The 19,436-nt window shown below is 54.5% G+C and overlaps 2 protein-coding genes across 2 annotated transcripts in view; both read right to left on the minus strand.

The window, feature by feature from the left end:
* Positions 1–250: 250 nt before the first annotated feature.
* On the minus strand, positions 251–4,958 carry LOC131278839 (disks large homolog 5-like). The gene is made up of 5 exons (XM_058299441.2): positions 4,845–4,958; positions 4,404–4,531; positions 3,283–3,392; positions 2,522–2,631; positions 251–1,043 (listed from the first exon to the last, which is right to left on the minus strand). Exons 1-5 carry the CDS (start codon positions 4,864–4,866, stop codon positions 940–942), a joined length of 474 nt encoding a protein of 157 aa, XP_058155424.1. The 5' UTR covers positions 4,867–4,958; the 3' UTR covers positions 251–939.
* A 1,101-nt stretch (positions 4,959–6,059) lies between these two features.
* Positions 6,060–19,436, minus strand: part of LOC111760467 (disks large homolog 5-like) — a 63,733-nt gene continuing 50,356 nt past the window's right edge. Inside the window, exons 20-26 of the mRNA XM_058299440.2 lie at positions 16,377–16,539; positions 15,960–16,093; positions 15,132–15,278; positions 14,386–14,569; positions 13,664–13,812; positions 12,680–12,850; positions 6,060–12,037 (exon numbers count right to left, since the gene is read on the minus strand). Coding sequence (XP_058155423.1) covers positions 11,935–12,037; positions 12,680–12,850; positions 13,664–13,812; positions 14,386–14,569; positions 15,132–15,278; positions 15,960–16,093; positions 16,377–16,539 — 1,051 coding nt within the window. The 3' untranslated portion in view covers positions 6,060–11,934. The remainder of the gene's footprint in view (positions 12,038–12,679; positions 12,851–13,663; positions 13,813–14,385; positions 14,570–15,131; positions 15,279–15,959; positions 16,094–16,376; positions 16,540–19,436) is intronic.

Raw genomic sequence — 19,436 nt, forward strand, 5'->3', positions numbered from 1 at the left:
TCCCTCGTCTGCTGCCGGACCGACCCCTCGTCCCAAGTGGGACTGACCCCTCGTCCAGAGCTGGACCGACCCCTCGTCCGCAGCCAGACCCCACCTCTACCGACCGAGCAAGCCGCCGCAGGACCCAACGGTACACAGTGGCCCTAGCTGAACAGAACCTGTCACCGGGAGTCTACGAAGCTCCAAGGGACCAAATGCTTAAAGGATAAACCCAGATGGAGGAAAAAACGAGAGGCTGTGGAAGGCAGGAGAGGAGGAGAGAGGCGAGTTTACTGGACTGCTAAAGCAGTCTTCCCTCCCCAGGGGGGGACGCTGCCGCTGGCGAGGCGACTCCACAAAGGCACTGGATCTGCCACCTCAAATGGCCTGAGCACCTGCGGTCACGGGGCCCTCCCTGGACAGGAGGAAGGCTGCCACAGCTCTGGTCCCACCGAGAACCTCCCGGAGCAAAGCAGCCGCTAGTGAGGTTCCAGAGTCGTTTCGCTGAAAGCAGGAAAAGAAACAGATGGGGCAGAAAGATGGAGGGGAGGCGGGGCAGGGGCTTGGCACCAACAACGTGAAGCCGTTCAAGTAAACAGAAACCGCCAAATACTTAGAAAAGGCTTGTAAACTTGTGATCTGGAAGGTTCCCTTTGCAGCATCTCTGATTGGCTGGAGAAAGAAAGGTTGGTGTTGAACCCCTCTGTCGAAAGTCTTTTGTGTGTTTTTGTTCAGTCGAGTCTTAAGCACACAGGTGCGAGGAGCGCGGTCCGCTGCCCAGGCCTGGATCCATTTGGCCGCCACCCTCCGTCACCCGGGCGGGAGCTTCTGGAGCCTGTGCTCGTGGGAGCCTCCCCTTCACGCTCCCGTGCAGTTTTCTGGTTTTAGTCGCTAAAGAGAGCTGAGCCACGGGTTCACGCAGGCAGAACATGTGCAGTCTCTTCACAGGACGAGGTTTCCCTACAACGGGCAGGCTGGGATCCACAGGACTTTATTTTGTTCTTGATTGACCGTTGCCAGGATTTGCGTGCAGATGCTTGAGAGGGCTCCTCCCTGGACGACCCCTGCAAAAGAGCCCCCCAAACACACATTCAGCTCAGAGGGAGGGCCTGGGGTCTTAAGGCCCCTTTTGCTGCCTGCTCTGAGCTTCTGTGGCACCCCTGCCCCCCGCCCACCCCACTCTCCTCCACCAGGCAAGAAGGTGGGGAGGAGAAAGAATCATGAAAAAATAAATAAAAAGATAGAAGACAAAAAATAGAAGAGTGGAGCGCACATCAGTTCCGCATCCCCCCTGTCCCTCCAGCGGCATCTGGTCGGCTCTTCAGCAGGCGGCTGGAAACACAGGCTCCAGCAAGGCTGGGCTGGGCTCCGGTTTATCCTGCAACCCAGGCGGCCAGGGCCTGGCCCCGCGCACACACTGCCCACCGTCCCAATAACTCCCCGGGCTGGGGGATCCCAGCACATGGAAAGCCGCTTAGGGGAGGAAGGGTGGGTGTTGTGTGGCCCAGTCGGTAGAGGGATTCTAAAGGGAACTAGGATGAGTTTAAGGGGTCAGGCTTCCAGGCCCAGAGAAGATTCCAGCAAAGCCAATGAAATGCATTCCACTCTGGCCCAGCTCTGCCCTGCAGGCTTCAACCACAGGTTCGGTGGACGTGGATCGGGGCGACGCACCTCCAAGCTGCGCAGAACAGCGCTGGCCACAAGCAGGCCCCGGCTGCCAGAGGTGAGAGTGGAAGCAGACAGTGTGCAGAAGCCGCCAGAGACGGGCAGGATAACTTTGTGTCAGTTGAATGCAATAAAAAAGAGAGCTCGCATTTTCCAAGTCTGGGGGATTTTTAAGGTTTGTCTCTAGTAATTTGCTTTTAACGTGTTTGACAAAAGGACTGGTCTGTGATGGACTATGGACTGGAAATTAAAACACACGGATGCACCCCTGACCACGGGGGGGCAAAAGAAGGAAGCCCTGTTCTAGATCACAACCCACTCCACGATTCAAGTTCACTGCCCCTTTCTTCCCACGACCAAAACGTTAACCCCCTACGAGTGTCTGATTTTACTGAAGAGGCTGAAAACCAGGAAGGAAAAAGGCAGCAGGTAAGTTGGAGCCATGGTTTTTTTGTTTTGTTTCAGAGCCCAGAGATGGGTTTTCTTCACACAACCCCGTGGCCGAAACTGACCACTGGGGGGACAGACGACCACGGCGCACACGCTGCCTGCTCGCCAGGGAGTGCTCGGATCCGGGGCCGCAGGGACCCAGGAGCTGCGCTACGTGGTTCCCAGGCCCCGAGACGGACCCACGGCTGCCCACTAAGAAGGTGGGTGAGAAAGACCAGCTGGCGACCAGGTGCGCAGCTCAGAGAACTTTACATTTCCATCTTAAAACGCCCAGTGTCGCCCAGCGACGGAAACTCCAACACCTCAGCTGCGGTGAGAGGTGCCTGCAACCAGGCCCGGGAGGCGGCCCGTGAGCCCGGACTCCTCCTGCTCTCAGGAAAGACGCCCTGGAAGCCTCCGGCTCCTCCTCGCCGTGCCTGGCACCTACCTGTGAAGTACCTGCCATACTCCTGCTCGATCTTCTGCGCCGTCTCAAACTGCTCTTTGGAATGCCTCTGAGTCACCTTGTCCCTCAGGTAGATGGGGTCCCTCTGCTCCCTGGTGGGACACTCAGCATAGGCTGAGCCTCTCCCCTCCAAGGCCCTCTTTTTCCTCTCCTCATCCAGGGGAAGGGGCATCCCCCAGGCTGTGGGGCGCCCCAGGAGCACCTCAGAAAGCAGAGCAACAGCCCGCGGGTCCTGTCGGGGCTCTAGGCAGAGGGAACAGTGGGGGGCCCAGTGTGTGCACAGAGAGTGACAGCCAGCTGGCCCCCAATGCGTGGGAGCCCAGGAAGGTAAAAGGAGAAGCAGCCTTGGCGGGCTGAGGACACCCCGAGGAAACGGCACCTCAGCGAGAGCAGAGCTGGCCTGAGGCCGATCCGGGTCGGCCTGGCTCTGCCGGCCCTTTGTGTCCTCTGAGCCCCAAAGTGAGCAGAAGAGGAAAGGGGGGCGGAGAGGTGGGAAGGGGCTGTGCAGACAAAGCTGGGTGTGCGAAGGAACCGTGTGGCCCCTGAGCAGGGCTGAGGGGCTGCCTGGAGGAGGGGACACAGTTAAAGCGGCCTGGCTGAAATGGAACAGGGCCCACGAGGGGCACGGCCCCTCCCTTCCTCCTCCAAGCACCTCCTGCCTCTCCTTCGCTGCCCCCCGCAACCAGGGCCACCGGCCCCCAGCCCTCACCGTCCAGGCCGAGCCCTGGGGCAGCGGCACCTACTTGATCTGCTTTGCGCTCTTGTAGTGGGTGAAGATGACGATGGGGTAGATGTGCATGTTGTGCAGCCGCTCGATGGCGTGGGGCGCGACGTCCAGGAGGCAGTGCCAGTTCTGGGGGAGGAGGGAGCGTGAGTGCCACAGGCAGGGGCGAGGAGAGGGCGGCGCAGCCCAAATCCAGACTTCCTTCCCTGCCTTCGCCCAGGTGTGGGGAACTTCTGGGATCCCAACCACACCCCCAGCCCGGAGGCCTTATTTCTGCCAGACCCAACAAATGAAGAGCTGGAGCGTCCTGGAGGGGAGTGTGGCTTTGCGTGGCTGTGACTGACATACGTTCCCTGGGTCCCCTGAGCCTCCAGGCTGAATGGGGGACAATGAAAGGCCACAGGCTTGTGCCTGGGCCGCCCGCCCCAAACACCCCTGAAGCTGCACCAAACACCCCTGAAGCTGCACCGGGGAGTCCCTTCTTCCGCCCCCACAGGGCAGTGTGCACTTAGAGCCGCAAGAGGCCAACTCCTTCAACAGGAGGAACCAACCCAAAGAGGTGGACTGGCCAGCCCCAGTCGCAGAGACTGAGAAGGACAAGTCCTAAGGGGACCCCGAGTCCCCTGCTCTGCCGGGGTCTTTCCAACACGCCTTGCAGAGCCACCAGTCTTTTTCTCGGGCTTCCCGACAAATGGACCTGAGGGCGTTCAAATGCATACAGAGCTAGATAGCAACGGTATGGAGGCAGGGCCCCCCAGGCGGCCGTGCTGGAAGCTGCGCACCGGCCTCCAGACGAGGCACACAAACCTAAGAGTCTGCTCACAGGTTCAGCAGAATCTGTTTCAGAATTCCCTGCAGGAGGCTCTTCCCTGGAGTTCAAAGCTCTCATCTACCTCCTCGGAGGGGGAGCGGCCACAAGCTTGCCCTGGCGCCAAGAGCCAACGAGGGCAGGCCGCAGGCAGGTGGATTCTGCCAGAGAGCATGTGGATGAGCTCCGTGAAGCTGTGGGAAGAGCTGGGGGTGGGGGCTCTAGAGACACGCAGGGCAGGGATGCACAGGCAAAGGGCCCTGACGCAGCCAGGGGCGCCCAATCCCGACACACAGTCGGGCCTCTTCCCCGCGGCCTAACGCGGGGGATACCTTTTCTGTGATTTCTTTTATTGAAGCCACCGTGGTGACGTCGAAATGCCCGCTTCTCCGCTTGTAGTCGACAAACAGGCAGTCTTTGACGCCCCGCTCGATGGCCTGCTGGGAGGCCTTCATCACCTCTGCAAGGCAGGCACGTGGCATCAGGACTCTGCACCCCAAGGCCCCTTCCAGGTACTGGGCACTGTTAGCCCTCACAGCCTCCCCCGGCCCCGAAGGGGCAACGAAGCCCGCTGTGCACCAGCGCTTCAGGGACACGCCACTGCCCTCGCCCCGGGGGAGGCAGGGCTGGGGCCGCACACTGATCTGACCCAGTCTGTGGTCGCCTGTCCTCTAGGGAAGGCTCCGGAACAGCCTGCTCTGGCTGACTCAGGGACAGACGTGCCCGGCAGGCGAGGGGGCACCCCTTACCAAGGGGGCATCTGCAGAACTTACTGGGCGCCTCGTTCACCAGCATCTCCTTCACCACGTCCAGCAGAGGCCCCAGAACCAGGACGGGCCGCAGGGATGTGCACTCGACCTTCTGCACCCGCTGATAGGCCAGGCTGCTCGCTGGATCTGAAGGAGAGAAGGCGGGGGCATCACCAGGCTCCGTCACTCCCCGATGGATCTGTGGGGTCCGTCACACGGATCCACAGCCCGGCTGGGGACCAACTCGTCCCTGCTGCCTGGGACTCTCCTGCAGGCAGGGGCAATGGGGCCCCTCTGTTGTTCCTGGAGACCAACACAGTTCTCTCCCCCACATGAACAGCCAAGTGTCCCCCGGTCCTTCAGCTCTCACATGCTTCCTTGTGTGCCCCGTGCCTGCTTTCCTTCCACCCAGTATCCAAGCTCCTCTTGAGATAAAGTCTGAGCTTAGCCAGGCCTGGTCATCGGGGTGTGAGCAGCTGCAGCTGCCACTTCCCAGCTCCCTCCCCATCGGCTGGGATGAAGGATGCTGGAGCCAGCCCTGGCCAGAGCCAGCCCTGACCACCAAGGTGAAGACAGGCCTTTGGAAACGGCCGCAAGACAGAAGGGAACTGGGCCCCTGGACGGACCCCACAACACAGCGCCTCCCCCAGGCAACCCACCAGCTTGGACAGTTAGAGGTGACAGAAACAAGCTTCTCATCAAGTTTAAGACACGGTTGTTCGGTCTCAGTGAAGGCAGTTGAAGCAGCATGCACTGCACCCTGCGTCCCACATAATGGACATAAAAGCCCTGGCAGGAGAATACTGTGCCTCAAAACCTGCAAGCATCTTCTTTGCATCCAGCTGGTTCAAGTCACCGCGTTGGCATCTCAGAAGTACAAAGAGTGCACAATAGAAAGCTCAGACTCTGCCTGGCACCAGGAGATAACCGATGTGAAGAGACAACACAAGAGCTGCTTAACAACACTAGGCAGCGGAACAAGGGCCTCCAGATAGCAGCAGGGGGTGGAACAAACGCTAGGGGTTGGAGTAGGGGATGAAGAGGCCACCAGAAGGCCCGGGAGTGGGCGGGATGACAGCTGGGCCCGAGGCGGAGCATGGAGGGATGTGCAGGGCGCCAGGTGAGGGCGAGGGCCAGCGCCAGGCTGAGCAGCAGGCAGGCCTGAGGGCGAGGCTGAGCAGGTCTCCCCGCTCCCTCAACCTGCCCCAAGCGCGGCTTTTTTGACTGCCAGTTGTCCACGCCCATCCATGTGGCTCTCTAAACAACCTAGTGTTCCACAGAAGGCCAGAGTCACAAGACAATCTGTTTTAAAAAAAAGTGAGGGAGGATGTGGTGGTCAAATAAGCTTGGGAAACGCCACACACATCACATTCACCACCTGAGAACCTCCACGCATTTGGGAAAATATCTAAGGAGTCCCCGGAAAAAGATCTTCCTCCAAGAAGAGACGAACATCTTCTTGCGTAAAGAAAAAAAAAATTACAGATAAAGCTAAAGTCCTCTTTGATGCCCATTTCCCAATCCTGGTCCCCTACTGGCCTCTTCAGAGGTGACTAATATTATGGGATGGAAGCATATCCTTCCAGTCATTTTGTTATTCTCAAACGTTGATTTTTATATATTCATAAAACTATATATTGCTATTGCATGTGTTTGACAAAAATAGCATGATAATATATTCTGCAACTCTTTGACTTAGTGTTCTGTTTCTGGAATGCACCCAAGCTGATTCAGACATATCTCATTTACTCCTTTTGAGCTTCACGAATATGCATCCATTCCCCCGTTTCTGGACATTAAATCAGTATTTCCCTTAACTTACTTGAACAAGAACCATATTCTCTTAACTACTGTTAACACCCATTTAACAGATGCACGTCCCTCCCTGACTAATCCCCATCAGAAGTCCTCACAATTACAGAATCGTAGGGCTAGAGAGCATCTTTCCTATCACTGAATCTAACCAGGTAAGTTAGAGGCCCAAAGAACTGTGGGTGTTCCGAGGTCACAGCTAACCAGGGCAGAGCAGAGGGGTGGTCTCAGGGGCTCCGTCCGTACCGTAATGACCTCTTGAAAAGGAAGCACCAGTGCTCAGTGCATAGCCCTGAGACATGCCTGCACAGGTCCCTAAGGGGTCAGGGACAAGGCCAGCCCGTCCTCCGTGGCGGTGGACAGCCCATGATGGTGGGTGTGCAATCACGAGGAGGAGGCCTTCTGGGGACACACGCGGCAGCTGGAACCAATGAACTAAAGCAGGAATTCAAATGCCACATAAAAGAAGAAACACCTTTCTGGAGGCATCACAGAGCTGTTGAAGCAACCAGGAATTGAGATGCAAGATCCTGGGGAGAAGGGAACCCCGAAACAGTAAGCCTCCCTCCAACACAGCATTTGCAGTTTTTGGAGTATAAGCGAGAGGCAAAGAAGCCAGCAGAGCTGTTGGCAACCACCAAGCAGGTGAGATGAAATATAGTTTAGGATTGCCAAGGCAGCCAGGGCTTGAGGGGCCAGGATTCCAGAGAGAAGGGAGAGGCAAAGAACTAAGCCTGATATTCACCCGTTTTTTCTTAAAGTCATTTGCCAAATTCCTAAGCAGAGAAAAGAAGCTGAGAGTTTAAGAAAGTCACTAAATTGCAGAACTGAGGTCCCTGCAGTCTCATGGTGCTGAGGAGACAGAGTCAGGGAGTCAAGGACAGCTAGCAAGGAGGGGCCTAAATGACACCCCAGGCTCAGACGGGACCACTGAAGGGCCATGCCTAGATTTCAGGATGAACCTCCAACTGCACAAAAGCTGCAGCTCAGCCTCAGGTCCGTTCAGTGCCTGCCTGCAGCAAGGTGACCCGCCACTGCTCTGGAGGACAGGGCCCCAACAATTTCCTAAATGCTGACATTTCAGCCAAAGATGACCAGGTATTCCAGGAGAAAAAAGAAAGACAATAGGAGACTCACAGATAACCAGGAAGAATGATGACCCAGTCTTTAAAATTAATGTGATTGATACGTTTAAGAAAACAGATAACAAGAAGGAAAATTTCACCAGGGAATTAAAATCTACTAATGAAGAAGCAAATGAAAACGCTAGAATTAAAAGATGCAATTTATGAAATTAAGAACATACTGGACACAACAGAAGAGGAGATTAAGGAACTAAGAAAAAAGGCCAGTAGAAAACATACATACTGGAACATAGAGAGAAGAAAAGAGACAGAAAACGGAGAAAAAAACATGTCAAAGATAAACGGGCATGGTCAAAAGCACAAAGGAACAGGAGTAGAGCAGAAAGGTAGATAGTGGTTAAAGAACCATGATTTTATTTTATTTTTTTTAATGGTGGAAATAATTGAAAAGCCTAAAACCTAGGGCCATTCAAATAACCAACAATTATTTGAGTGACATTCTGCCAGGCACTGTCAGGGAGACCAACCTAGATCCTCATGACGTGAAATTAGGAAGCTCTGATGCTTATGAATGTGGGAAAGCACTGATGAAAACAGTAAATATTAAAAAGGATATTGAATTGTACACACATGTATATATGTAGTTATGTATGTATGTACAAGTGTGTTTAATACATTACAATAACTATGCAAAAAAAAAAAAAAACCTATGGAAAGAAGACACCACAGTAAGATATACGAAAATATTACAGATTTAAAAACAAAAAAGAAACAATGGCCAGAATTTTCCAAAACTGACCAAAGTGTCAAGCTACGGTATTCAAGAAAATGTTAAGAACTCCCCAAGCAGGATAATCATAAAGAAAACTGAAGACAAATCTTAAAAGCAATGGGGGGTTGGGGAGCAAAATATTACCTTCAACAATAAGGGTATGAAAAATGACTTCTCTCCAGAAACCAGAAACAGCAGGCTCTTCAAAACCATATTCAGGTCCTAATCCCCAGAACTTGTTACTATTACCTTATATGGCAAAAGAGGTGACGCAGTTAAGGATAGCAAGAGGAGGAGCTTACCTGGGTGAGCCCTAAATGCAATCACGGGTGTCCTTGTAAGCGGCAGATACACATGGCAGAGAAGATGGAGCAGAGGGAGAAAGATGCAGGTGCTGTGGTCACAGGCCAGGGAAGGCCAGCTGGCACCAGACCTGGAAGAGGCAAGGAAGGACCCGCCCCAGAGCCTCAGAGGGAGCCTGACTCTCCTAACACCGGATTTCAGTCCAGAGATGCTGAGTGGGACTTCTGGCCTCCGGGCTCTGAGAAAAGTGTGTATTGTTTTCAGCCACATGGTTTGTGGTAATTTTGTTATGATGGCCCAAGGGAAATGAATGTATCATGAAAGCCAGGAGACAGTCAATAACACCTTTAAACTGATTAAATAAAACACCTGTCCATCTAAAACTCTATACTGTCCCCAGTGAAAATCATCTTCAGAAATGATGGCAAAACGGACATTTTCAGACAAACTGAGAGACTTTATCAACAACAACAAACCTGTTCTAAAAGACATACTGAAGGGAGGTGTTCAGCAGAAAGAAAACAAAATCAGAAGTAAACACGTAACTGCAAGAAGGAATGAAGGGGGAAATGGACTTGGCCCAGTGGTTAGGGTGTCCATCTACCACATGGGAGGTCCGTGGTTCAAACACCAGGCCTCCTTGATCCATGTGGAGCTGGCCCATGCGCAGCGCTGATGAGCGCAAGGAGTGCCGCACCACGCAGGGGTGTGCCCCACGTAGGGGAGCCCCATGCACAAGGAGTGCGCCCCCTAAGGAGAGCCACCCAGCACGAAAAGAAAGTGCAGCCTGCCCAGGAATGGCACCACCCACACTTCCCCATGACGCTGACGACAACAGAAGGGGACAAAGAAACAAGACGCAGCAAATGGACACAGAGAACAGACAACAGGAGGGGGGGGATTAAATAAATAAATAAATCTTTAAAAAAAAAGAAGGAATGAAGGGTAATGGAAAGAGTAAGTATAAGTGAACAGTTGGCCGGCAAATCAATAATACTCTCTTGTGTTTAAAGTATACATAGAATTAAAATGCTAATATAAAAGGTGGGAAAGAGGTAAATGAAATTACAGTATTCTGATGATCTAGAATCTTTCCTTATAACTTATATCAGTAGTAAGTCAGTGATGCATGTTGTGTAGTCTACTGTAACCCCACAAAGGAATAAAATGAAAATGAATAACTTTAAAAACTAAGAGATGAGGAAAGGGGTGGGATGAAATAGCAAATATACTTGATTAATACAAAAAAAAAATAAGAAGGGAAAACAGGCAGGAAAAATAGAAAACAAATAGACAATAAATGTAAATCCAAATATATCAGTAATTACATTTCATGTAATGGATGAAATACTCTTATTGAGTGACCAGAACAATTACATGTATGTTCAGGCTGTGAAAACTCTCTATGTTGTTCATGTCTCAGTAAATGTATGTGCCCTTTTCTGTACATATATTTCAGTAGAATTTTTTAAAAAGATATATGGTCACAGTGGATTAAAAAAAAAATCCACATGCTACTTATAAGAGATATTTAAATATGAAGAGACAGGAAGAATTCAAAGTAAAAGGATGGGAAAAGATGACCCAGAAGAAAACTTGTATAACTGAATCAGACAAAATAGATTTCAATGCAAGAAACATGACAGACCTAAAGACATTTCATAATGATAAAAGGGTCAATTTACCAGAAAGATATGTATTAATTTAAAATGTACTTAATGACAATTTCAAAAATTATCATGCAAAACTGAAGGACTAAAAGGAAGATTTGACAAATGGCTGTTTTTCAAAGATATATACATATCTAGGACATACCCCAAATGCACTGGAGACGGTGCCTGCGAGAGGGAAGAAGGGGACAGGGGAGAGCAGGCAGCGAGGAATGAAGGAAAACCCAAATGAGGGAGAAGCGTAGCCCTAGCCCTAACTGAGGCGCTGGCAAACTTTTCCTGTGAAGGGCACGGGAGTATGCATTTCAGACAAACGGCAAAGCTGAGCGAGACTGGGGTAACAGTCCCTTTCACATTTTATATTTAAAAACATAAAAACCACCCTTAGCTCGCAGGCCGCGGAAAAACAGGCAGGCAGACCTGGCCCCCGGGCTCTAGTCTTAACGGAGAGTAATGGGGAGCCCGGGACCCAGGGTGTGGGTAACTCCACTCTCTGAGCCCCAGGCCTCCATTTTAAACACAGAGGAGAAGGGACAGGAAAGGGAGGGAGGAAGGAAACCACCCCCCCTTCTGTTCCCGCCGGCCCCTGCACGCCTTTCCCCTGCCCGTTGTGCCCGCCCTGAGCCATGCCCACCATGCCCCATGCCCGTCCTGCCCCTGCCCGCCCTGCCCAGCTGGCACACATCCTAGGGCTACAGGCCAAAACCAGAGCAGCCTTGGGAAGGGCCTGCTTTACAGGACAAATGCACCCTACCCTCGAGGCCATCTGCCAGGGTCCACCTGACCTTCCCTGGTACTTGATGCCAAGGACCTGTGGAGATGGGTGGCCCTGGGTCACCACCAAGCAGCCTGAAATGCAGCCATTCTGGAAGGAACATCCCTGAGCAGAGACTGCTTTTGGCCTCCCCACTGCCCATCTTTGTCTCTCCCTTACTAATAGGGCTTCCTGTAACGTTGAGGCCACAATGCACCCAGCCAAATCCCTCTTTCCCCATGTCCCTGGCAGATGAGAGTGGTCAGTGAGACACAAGTGGAAGCCACAGCATGGGGCTGTGATTTAAAGAGAGTTGTCAAGCAGAGGTCCAGCCTCCTTTCTGCCACCTGAAACAAAGACATGATGACTAGAGCTGCAAGGACACACATGGTGACCACAGGGAAGCCCCAAGACGGGAGCCACACACTATGGGTGGCAAGCAAAATGATCATAGACTCTGAAAACTGCAGCGCCACCCAACCAACCCAGATGCCTGCCGCCAGCCTTCTTGCATTTGAAAGAAAAATAGACCCTGTGTTGCTTAAGCCACTGTCTTGAGGCTTAAGTGATAAACCTCAATCCAAATCCTGAGAGTCCACTGGAAAACCAAGTTTAGCCACTTGCCTTCAAAGAGTGGAATGGAGTCATTGGAAAAGGCGTCCAAGGCCAGAAGATCCCTCCCTTCTTTGGACCCACTGCGCTTGTGCTTATGTTTCCTTCAAAAGAAGGACCTGAGTGTGGTGGCTGACAGCGTCTTTGCAGCGTTGTTATCATCTTTGACTTCGGACATGCTGAGCCTCCTGGAGAATCCTTGGTCCATCCTGTGGCCACAGAGAATGGCAGCGCTGGGCAAGGCCACTGGGACCGTCTCCCTGCCCACACTGCTCAATGAGGAAGGTGAGAGCCGACACAGGACCAGGGCCTCTTCCAGGGCTCCCCTTTGCAGGTTTCATAGCTACTTCACCCAGCCCACCACCGAGGACCCCTTCACGCACCTTTGCAGGGGGTTGCACAAACACCAGTGCTAGGGGCCAGCTCTTAGGAATTTCTACCACTTTCTACTCAGATCAGTGTCAAAGGAACTGCCACGAAAGCCCTCGCTTAATAGCATTTTCTTGAGCCTGTTTTTCTTCTTTTCTTTTTTTTTTCAGAAGGTACTAGGGATTGAACCTGGGACCTTGTACATGGGAAGCAGGTGCTCAAACCTCTATGCTACAGCTGCTCCCCAGCTTAACAGCGTTTAAAGTTATGCTTCCTGAGTCACCACTGTCTCTCTGCACAATTCTGATTTATGCCAGGGGCAGTTCCTTAGATAATTGATCTTGGCCAACCAGAGGTGGGAACGAGCAGCTTAGCCCTCCCCGCAGCCCAGGCCCCTGCCCTTCATCCCTGGGACAGCTCCATGGCTGGCAGCCCACTCTGCCCCTGCCCGAACCCCCGGCCCGGGGCTGGAGAAGACGTACACATATTTGCTGGGAATCTGCCCGCGCTGGATCTTCTGGGCGTTCTCGTCCATCTGCCAGGCCATCCAGTAGCCAAACGTGCCCTGGGGCAAGGTGTCATCAATATAGAGGATGTCATCCTTCTTAAAGCTCAGCTCATGCTCCACCTCTGCCAGCCGGTCGTACAGGGCCCTGGGTGGGTTGAGGACGCGATCAGGGGGAGCTGCACCCTGAAGGAGCCGCCCCCCAAGACTGCTCTCCTGCACTGTGCTTCCCCCAGACCAAAAAGTCATTCCAGAAACTGGAGCTGGGCCTTCCCACTCTGCAGCGGCTCCCCGAAGGCGGGCGCCCGTGCTCTGCACAGGAGGACGAAGGTGGTGCCTTCCCCTAGGACTAGGGCAGCACCATCTCCCTCAGACTGAGAACTTCTGGCCAAGACCTGAGGCCCTGCCCTCCCCTTCCAAATGGGTCTTCTTGCATGCCTTCCCTCCTGAGGCAAGGACCACAGTTCCGACAGACTAGAGACCCCAAAAGATGGAAATAGGCCATGGAGACAGGGAAATGCACCACATGGTACTTCAGGATCAGTGGTTCTTAATTTTGGGGGGGCTCTCAGATCTGAGGGATCATGAAGAAAGCTAAAAGTCCCTCCCAGGAAATGCTTAATCCTGTGCCTGCACCCACACCATGTCACAAGGCACCCCAACGTCCACATGCACACTGCTGGGCAAGACAGGAAGAGGAGTGCAGACCAGAGGGAAAGGGGGATCTGTGGCCTCCAAATCCCCCCAGGCCCTAAACCCCAAATAAGGAAGCCCACCTGCTCCTCAAAGCCCGCAAGGGTGTTTCGAAGTCACGAGCACCGTGCTGTGACTTGCAGATCAGGCGGTCAAGTAACAGCTAACACGGCCCTACCCTTAGGAGGCAGGAAGCACAGGGGCACTGACGAGGAACGGAGCGCCACTGGAGGCCCCTCCACTGGCCCCGACCCCCCAGGCCCAGCACCTGATGTAGAAGCTGTCGCCAGGCAGGCCCTTGATCCTGGTGAACTCCTCGGGCCGGTACTGCACCTTCAAGCGGAAGCTGTCCTTGGGCTTCAGCATCTCCACGTAGACCTCCTCCACCGTCTTGCTCCGGACGTCCAGGGAGCCGTACTGCCCGGGGACGAGGGGGGTTGGGGTCAGAAGGGCAGAAACCAGGGGGCGGCCTGGATAGCCGGGAGAGGCCAGTGTGGCGAAGAGGCAGAGAACCCACATCCCCCTACCTGGGAGCCCCCCTGCCTCCCCTCTGGAGGAAGGGCTGAATCCTTGGGGTCTCCCCCAGTGCCCAGGAAAAGCCACGTTCGAGTCCTCGTGCAAGTATGAGATATTCGAAATACAGCACTCCCTCTCGTTGCACTTGAACCTTTAAATATCTATGCATCAACTCTCCCATCAAAAGGGGACCCTGTGCAGGGGAGGTACAACTCTCCCCGTCAAATCTGAGGCTGCTGCGCACAAGAGCAGAGCATCTTCCCCTGGACCCCCGCAGCCAGGCTGGGGGGCTCTGCCCACAGCTTCTCAGAGGCCTGCCCGGCTTCCCAGGGGTCTACCCAGAGGGTCTATGCAGCACCCTGAGTTTATGAGGGTTTAAAATAAAATCACCCAGGGGTCACCCGGCATCAAGTCTGCGCTGTCTGTCCCCGGGGCCATCTGAGACAGACCCCCAGGGTGCAGCTAAGGACTCACCTCGAGGAGGAGGTCCCCTGGCACGAGGCCGTCGGGACCCCTGGCAGGGCTGTCGTCCTCCACCTCGGCCACAAACACCCCGTGCAGGTTCCCGCCACATAAGTGCACCCCGAGCTCCAGCTGAGACTTTTTGATGAAGATGACTCGCGGCTCTGGGGTCTTCTTGTTGGCATCTCCCACCATCCTTTCGGGAAGAAAAACGAAGTTGCTCGATCATGCACAGACGGGGAGGCGGGCACGGGCAAGTCAGAACTGCGGCTGATCCGGACCCGGGCTCTACTTGCCTCACGGTCTCCCGCCTCCCCCTGCCACCCTCCTGCAGCCTTTCAACTGCGCCACTGAGCCTGTGCCCAGGACCACGCCCTCTAAACCAGGAGCTCCCTGGGGGTGAAACTGCTCTGACGGCCCCAACCCAGAGCCTGATAAACAAGTGAGGGATAAAAGGAAAAGAGAGAGGAGAGGTGGGGCAGAGAGGGAGTCAATGGGAAAATGAGAAAAAAGAAGGGGGGGAGGAAAAGAGCGGCTATGGCATGCACCTCCCCGCCCCTACCAACACCAAAGACCCGGTGTGTGGCTGGGGTGGCTGGGGTGGCTGGCAGCCGGTGGGGGCGCAGCAGCTGGGGGGTGGGGAGGGCTGGCAGCAGCCCCAGGCCCACGCGCTCAGAGGAAGAGCTGGGGCTCACAAGGACCCCCCGCCTGGCTGCCCGCACAAAGGGAGGGCTCCCAGCCCGTGCCGGCTGGCTGACCTGGAGCTGGGCGCACTCTGCTTGCACGGGGGCGTGCCAGGGCCCTCGTTCTGCTCCATCAGGGGATCGATGGCAGAGGCGTGCTCCGGGGTGGTGGCACCGTTTCCCTGGAGCGCGGAGTGGGTGCTCGCAGGGTCCAGGTGGGAACTGGAGTGGGGAGGGGCAGAGAGAATGAGGGGCAGCCGCCCAGAGCCACACCCCTCCAGTGACAACGCGGGTCCTAAGGGGGAATGGGGTCCACGTGGGTCCTACCCTGAAGCCCAAGGAGATGCAGGTGCCTTGGAGCTTGAACGCGCGTGGCCGGTCACCTGCAGGAGGCGCCGGTCCACCTCTCCCCTACCCAGGGCCCACTATGTCCTCAACCCCGAGGTCCTCTCAGACCACCTCTGGCCTGATGCCTGCGGCACCCCGGTGACACGTGAATTCTCTGTCCCTTTTCCTTGGCTCATGTCTCGACCCCCCACTAAGCTGCAACGTGCTAGGCTACTGGAACCCTGTTTCCCCCTTCTCTCACCTGCCCCACGGCCCACAGCCCGGGGTAAGACACAGGCAGGGGCGCAGGGTCTGCTCAGGACAGAGTGTGCCTGAGAATCCCGCCCTGGGCTTCAGCCTCTGGCTACCCAGTGCGACCCTGGCCCACAGTTAACTCGCCCAGTGTCAGGAGGAGACATGTCCCTTTAAATGTCTCTCTCATCCAAAATCTAGGCTGGTCAACTCTCCTAATCCCAGGAGCGGGAGGCCCAGGAGATGCAGCTGGTAGCCCTGCTCTCCAGCAGCTCGCCCGTCCCGCCCACTCCCCAGCCCACAGTCCAGGGCCTCCAGCCTCACCTGGAGCGTGAGTGGCTGCCCAGCTGGTGCATGTGTGGGTTGTACTGGGCCAGGATGGTGACAGTGTCGCACTGCTGTCCGATGATGAGCCGGGCCTGCTGCTCCGTGGCACTCCGCAGGTTTATGCCATTGAACTGGGGAGACACCCACAAAGGGCTGGGGACAGGATGTGGGGGGTGGGCTAGGCAACAGGGACATGGGGGGTGGGCTGGGGGATGGGCACATGGATGTGGGGGGAGAGCTGGGGGACAGGCACTTGGGGTGCAGGCTGGGGGATGGGGATGGGGACGTGGATGTGGGGTGCAGGCTGGAGGATGGGGATGGGGATGTGGGGGGTGGGCTGGCAGATGGGGAGGAGAGGAGGCCGAGGAGGAGAATGCTGCCACGAACATGCTACGGAGGGCAGCCCTCTCTCACCTCAAGTAACTGATCTCCGTACTCCAGGCCGGCCTGGTGGGCGATGCTTCCCCCGGTCACCTTGGAGACGTAGATCCCGCCCTTCTCACCACTCACGATGGAGATCCCCAGAGGTTCCAGGCCCTTGTGCACCTTGACGTGGCGTGGCTCCTCCACGTAAGGCCTTGGAAGAGAGCCAGCAGTTTGGGGGACTCAGATCCAAAGAGTTCTGGGGAAGGGTCTGTGCTCAGGCATGCAACTGGGCTATGCAGAAGAGGCCAGGGAGCGCGGGTGCTCCTGGGGTGACACAGGCGGGTGGAGGAGTGGCTACCCCAACTCTCTCATGACAAATGATGCACGTTCCTGCTACCTCATGTAATGTGAACATGGCAGCAATGGACACCAAAGCACCCCATCCCAGAGACACGAGAACGGTCCATGTGAACTATAAACACTGATACGTGCAGGGGAAAACCCTGAGATTCTCCACGTGAGCCGAGCTGCCTCACACAGCATGCAATTTACAAACTCCAGCAGGGTCCCAAGAACCCCCTCCTGGGAAAAGAGATGGCTTCTGGGGTGACATTCCCTTGAGGAAAGACAGTATAAAATATCAGTTTTTATATTTATTGGCTACCCAGGGTGATGCAAATTGATTATGGCCCCCTTTGGACGGCTTGGGTTTGCAGCGGCAGTCGGCATGGAAGCCATGGAAAGACCATGCACTTGCTGCGCCCCCGGGGAGCCGCCCCCCGCGCCACGGGCCACGGGGGAGAAGGACCTGGGCCCGGCAGCCACAGGCAGTCTCAGAAGAGGTCTGTGGTGGTACAGACATTTGGAAGGCGCAAAAGGTTGACAGAGAACAGAAGGAACGCTCCGAGGAGGAAGCTGGCACAGCCGCCCAGCGAGAAAAGACGACCGTGTGGGGCTGACCGCTCCCCCAGGACCGGGACCGCACACAGCCGAGGCTCCACTCTCCAGGGCCTGGAAACCCCTCTCCTCCTCTTCCCAGGACAAGCTGAGGCAGGCAGCAGGCCTGACCCCCTCTTTGGAGCCCCTCTAGAGCACAAGGTTGGAGACCCTGAGCCCCCCCAACTCCACGAGCTCAGCGGGCTCAGGTGGGTCCCCGCCGCCCACAGCCAAGCCCTCGCAGGAGAGCTGAGATTACACCTCTGCCGGCACGGCCCTTCCCCCGGCGCCCTGCAGCGCTTCCCTCGGCCTCCCCAGCTCAGACCAGGCCTGGTCCATGGCCAGGTCCTCTCCATGACTCAACCTGCATCCAAACGCAGACGGTTTAGAGGTGCAAGACCTCAGAGAGCAGGTGCCCCCAAGAGGAGGTGCTCCAGCCGGGGACGCCACAGTCCTCCCTTAACACGCCGCCCTCTGTGCCACTTCTAACCAGTACCCTTTCCTCAAAAGAGAAAAGGACAACTGTAAAATAACAGCCATTCAACAGAAGCCATGGAGCCATCACAACTGACGTATCGATCACAACAACTCCTCTGGAAAGACGAACAGGACACACTGGGAAACGAGAAGGCAGGTCCGTACAGCACAATTCCACTTCCACAAATGTGCACGTGCAAACTTACATGTATGCACACGCATGACGACATCACAGAAGACCACCGACATGTTAACAAAGTGGACCTCTAAGTGAGGGCATGTGTGGTGATTTTGCTTGTTAATCTTCTGATTTTAATTTTTTAACATAAGCACAATTAATTTTTCTCAGGATAATGAGGTTGCATTTTTGTGAGCGGTTAAAACACTATTTCCTTGAAATCTTGTTCAATTTTTTAAGGTTCCTTTTAAATAGGTTTATGAAGTATACTTCATGTGACAAGGAGCTTAGAGTAAGTAAAAGATGTGACTATATATAACAAATAAATAATGAAACAGGAATAAAATACACAGACATACACATCACAAACAGTTAGCAGTTATCAAATCTCTGGTTGATGAGATTAGTTTTTTCCTTCTCTCAGGAAAAAAAGGATTATTTTAAATAAGTAAAGTGTTCTCTACTCTGATGACTTGTGTTTTTGTCCAGTTTTCTATGAGTAGTTATATGACAGTATGCTTCAAAATCAGGGGTAAAAAGGATTTTTTTAGGAGGTACCAGAGACTGAACCCAGGACCTTACACATGGGAAGCGGGTGAGCTACATCCGCTCCCCAGGATTATTTTTCACACGTGTTGTCTGTTCTGGTTGCTCGTGTTATCACATTTCTCTGATGAGGCCGTAAGCTCACAACACTTGTGTCCTTCCCAGTGGAGTCCCCAGCTCTCTGCACGGCACAGGGAGCGAAGGGATTACTGGACTGCGACATGACGAAACCCCCTCTACTTCTAAGGACGCACTGACTTCAGGGGAAGGTCTTGGTCTCGCAATGACCAGAGCCGGGGTCGAGAACCTCCAGCCCCGGCCCCACGCCTGCAGGCCGTGTCCCTGTGTGCACACATGGGAAATCCCTGTGGGTGAGGACCGGCCCTCCCCGTGGACTCACACTGTCCCCTAACGGGCCAGGCGCTGGTGAACGGGGACACACCCCTCTCCCAGGCTCTCGGGCTGTTTGACAAGGTCACGCTTTCAAGTCAAACACGAGATTTTCTTAACGGAGCCGCCCTCCCCGACCCTGCCGGCAAAGGTCACTTTTGAGGCTCACGGCTACGGAGGGTCTTCAGCTTTTTGGTCTCGCCTGGACAAGGGCAGCTGTGTTCTTTTTTACGTGATTAAATAAAGGCAAGTTCAAGTTTAATGAGATGGCCTAAAGACCCACACTCTGGACAGGACCTTCTAAATGTAAACACGATCCACCAAATCCCATTTGGAGGAACGACAGAGGGGGACGAGGTGTGTGTGGGCAGCGTGTCTGGAGGGGAGTACGGACTCATAGACGGGGTGGCCTCGGACAGACATGAGGCCTACAGTGAACCTAAGAGCGAAGCAGGGACTGGCCTGCACTTAAAATTGAAACCACGCTGGCTTAGCTGTACATTGAGGCTTTATATTCTTTCTTTGCCCCTTTATGTATATTTCACAATAAAAGGTAGAAATAATAATAACCAAGAGCTATA

This window comes from Dasypus novemcinctus, chromosome 6 (genome assembly GCF_030445035.2).
Source record: "Dasypus novemcinctus isolate mDasNov1 chromosome 6, mDasNov1.1.hap2, whole genome shotgun sequence".
Taxonomy (NCBI): Eukaryota; Metazoa; Chordata; class Mammalia; order Cingulata; family Dasypodidae; genus Dasypus; species Dasypus novemcinctus.